Genomic DNA, 3,127 nt, shown 5'->3' on the forward strand with positions numbered 1-3,127 from the left:
AAATAATTTGTCAGTGCAGTGGTGACAGAGCCACGCTGTGTCTGTCCATCTGTGTTGCACAGGAGGCAGGGAGCCCAGGCTGTGCTCCTGCCTGGCTCCCTCCCGGTGTGTGCCTGGCGTCCCTGGGCTCACACGCTGTCCCAGGGCCAGCAGCTGTCCCGGCCACACGCCAGGGGGGTGACCTGGACACGGAGCAGGGACACCTGAGCTCTGCTCCTGACATGGACCAGCCCCTACATCCCTGCTGCTCTCCCCGTGGACACAATCAGCAGAGGGAGGGGCGCTCCTCCCCCGCTCCCTACGAGGCTCCTGGAGCCCGGCAGCTCCCAGCACGGCAGGTGTGAGCTGCACTGGGCTGCAGGACACCCCAAACCCCGGGGCTGGTCGCGACAGGCAGCTAAGGAAGATGCTGACCTACATCACCCACCAGACACTTTCTTAAGCAGTGAGCAAAGGTTTTTTAGGTTGCTGAGCAGCCACAAGCGCTGCCTACCGAGGCACCGAAGTGCAAACGCCCTGTCAGGCACCCGGTGCCCGCCGGTTTGGTGAGTCAGGCAGCAATCAGTGAAGCATCTCCTATTCACAGCACCCCATGCAGTGCCTGGGAGTGGGGGTTTGCCCTGCCTGCTTGCCTGCAGAGCCAGCCACCACAGCTACGCACATTTAAATATTACAGCACATATTTATCTTTCTTTAGTGAGATAAGGCTGGAAAAATCTGGGACACCGGGAGGAGCTGGCAAGGGGGCTGCTGGGGTAATGGGGGAGAAGTGGCAGCACCGTTATCTGCAGGCAGGATCTCTCAAACATTCATGTGGGTTTGTTGGCCTTGCTTCATAAATATTTTCCAGACAAAGATTTGTTTGTGAATGCTGTCAAAGCAGCCTCAAGGAGTCTTTTTGGTGACCTCCAAAAAGTACATTTCCTAAGGCATTCCCCTGTGCGTGTCTTGTCAGACACTTGCTTTGATGCACAGTGTTTACTAGGAGAAAAAAGCAGTAAAAGCTGACAAAGGCTGCCAAAAAATCAGGACTCCGTTTCAAAATTTGATGAGCTGATGCAAACAGTTTCTGTCAGGGCCATTGACCTCTCACTCACCTCCAGCAAAGGGTCTGGCAGCTCTGGGTGGCCCTGCCACGGGGCACTGCCAGCAGGCTCAGGGATGCACGTGCAGCTCACCTGCCCAGACTACTTACTGCTCTCCTGCCTCAGCACTGTCAACGCCCACAAATGGGATTTCCTCCCTGTCCATCTGCCCCAGAACCAGGTGGTGCTTCTCCATGTTTATGACACACTGGAGAGAATAAATGTCTTTAGGTAAGAGGGAAAACTGCAAGTTAGACTGGTCCCAGCTCCCCCCATCAGTATCCTGCTGGAAAACTCCTACCTTCAGAGACTTCAGTGTCTGCAGCCCAAAGGAAAAGGGTTGGTCATTGTCTTCTGAAAAAAAACAGGACATTTCAGATTTATACATTCAAAATGCCCTCCTGGGCTTTTTGTCAGTGACTCCATCCTTCCTTCGTGGTTGCTGTGCTAAGCAAAACCCTGTTTATAAAGGGACTGACTCAAAGGAGAACAGGAGGGCAGGCAGATGTGCCTGCAGTGGTTGCTCCATCTGCATGGCAAAGTCAAGCTTGTGAACACATCCTCCCCCTTCCCTTTGGAGACCCAAACAAGAACTGACTCTATTTGAATTTTAACATCTTCCTAAAGCTCTGTTTGTCCTGCTGGGGTGAGAGGAAGCAGAGCCCAGCCCAGGGAGGAGGAGCAGAGGGTTGTGCACTCACCCACGACGAGGGCAGCGCACTCCACGGGGACCGCTCCCACCGTGAGCGACAGAGCCTCGATCTGCCCAATGGCTTTCACCTTGTTTGGCAAGGAAACCATCTCCTCTTCCACAGGGAGTGCTTTGAGATGCTCCTTTAACCTGTGGGCATTGAAAACACTCCTAACATCAAATGGCCATGGCTGGGCTGTTCCAGCAAGGAGCAAATGGTGTTTGGAGGGTGCTTACACCTGAAGTGCTCTTAGCTTGCTCATTCACCACGCTGCTGTTGGAAAGCTGCTTCCCTGGCAGGTTCTGTGTGGGTGCTCTGCAGGCAGCCAGCAGACCTCAGCATGACCCACAGTGCTGCCCAAGCCCAGCTCTGTGCTACACTTTGGCTTTTACACAGGAATCTTTTTCCTACATTTTCTGAGACTCAGGGAATACAGAATTGCTTCTATTGCAGTGTGGGTGTAAGGAGGGGTCTGTTCACTCCAGCTTCCACGAGTGGAGCTGACACTGTGTCCCCATGGAATCATAGAAATGCTCAGGCTGGAACAGACCTCTAAGGTCATCAAGTCCAGCTGTGTCCCCAGATGGCACACCCACACAAATTCTTAACACTTCCAGGCATGGTGATGCCGCCACTTCACTGTGCAGCTTCTTCCAAGGCCTGACCACCCTTGCAGGGAAGAAATTTTTCCTGATACCCAAACTAAGCCTCACATGGCACAACCTGAAACCATTTCCTCTGGTGCTGTCACTCATTACCTCATTTGAGCCTCCTTTGGGGAGCTGTAGAGAGTAATAAGGCACCCCCTGAGTCCCCTTTTCTCCATGCCAAAGATGTCTCACATCCAGGGTGGCCCAATCCATGTTTGTTAACATTTTGTTAGGTGCTGCTGCAGGCTTTGTTCTGAGGAAATGGGGACAGATCAATCACATTCAGCCCAAAGAAAAGAAAAAAGGATGTCAGAGATACCTCAGGTACAGTTTCTATCTATACCCTTTGAAGCAGTCTGACAATACTAATTAAATATTTAGCTTCAGTTTCTCTTTTAAACTGAACTAGAATCTGATGGAAAGGCTGTTTGAGGTGCAGATCTCTCCCTCAGATAAAAGCCAGATCAAGTTTCAGCTATTTGAGGTGCCTTTCTGCTGAGCCACATTGCAGCAGTGCTTGTGTCTGTCTGTCTGTCCTGGGGGCCAGCATTGCAGCAGTGCTTGTGTGTGTCTGTCTGTCTGTCCTGGGGGCCAGCCCCCTCACAGGCTCCAGGACTGAGGTGGACATTGCCCACACCATTTAACACAGGTGAGGGGTAGCAGGGAAAAGGAGCTGGATCCCCTCTGCTGCTTTCTGGGA

General features: G+C 52.5%; 1 protein-coding gene across 1 annotated transcript in view; it reads right to left on the reverse strand.

Annotated features, from left to right (window-relative positions):
* NRIP3 (nuclear receptor interacting protein 3) overlaps nucleotides 1-3,127 on the reverse strand; it is a 14,706-nt gene that overhangs the window by 1,905 nt on the left and 9,674 nt on the right. The window contains exons 4-6 of the mRNA XM_031061547.1: nucleotides 1,787-1,926; nucleotides 1,387-1,439; nucleotides 1,196-1,293 (exon numbers count right to left, since the gene is read on the reverse strand). Of these exons, the coding sequence (XP_030917407.1) occupies nucleotides 1,196-1,293; nucleotides 1,387-1,439; nucleotides 1,787-1,926 (291 nt within the window). The remainder of the gene's footprint in view (nucleotides 1-1,195; nucleotides 1,294-1,386; nucleotides 1,440-1,786; nucleotides 1,927-3,127) is intronic.

Source organism: Geospiza fortis, unplaced genomic scaffold, assembly GCF_000277835.1.
Source record: "Geospiza fortis unplaced genomic scaffold, GeoFor_1.0 scaffold450, whole genome shotgun sequence".
In the NCBI taxonomy this organism is placed as follows: Eukaryota; Metazoa; Chordata; class Aves; order Passeriformes; family Thraupidae; genus Geospiza; species Geospiza fortis.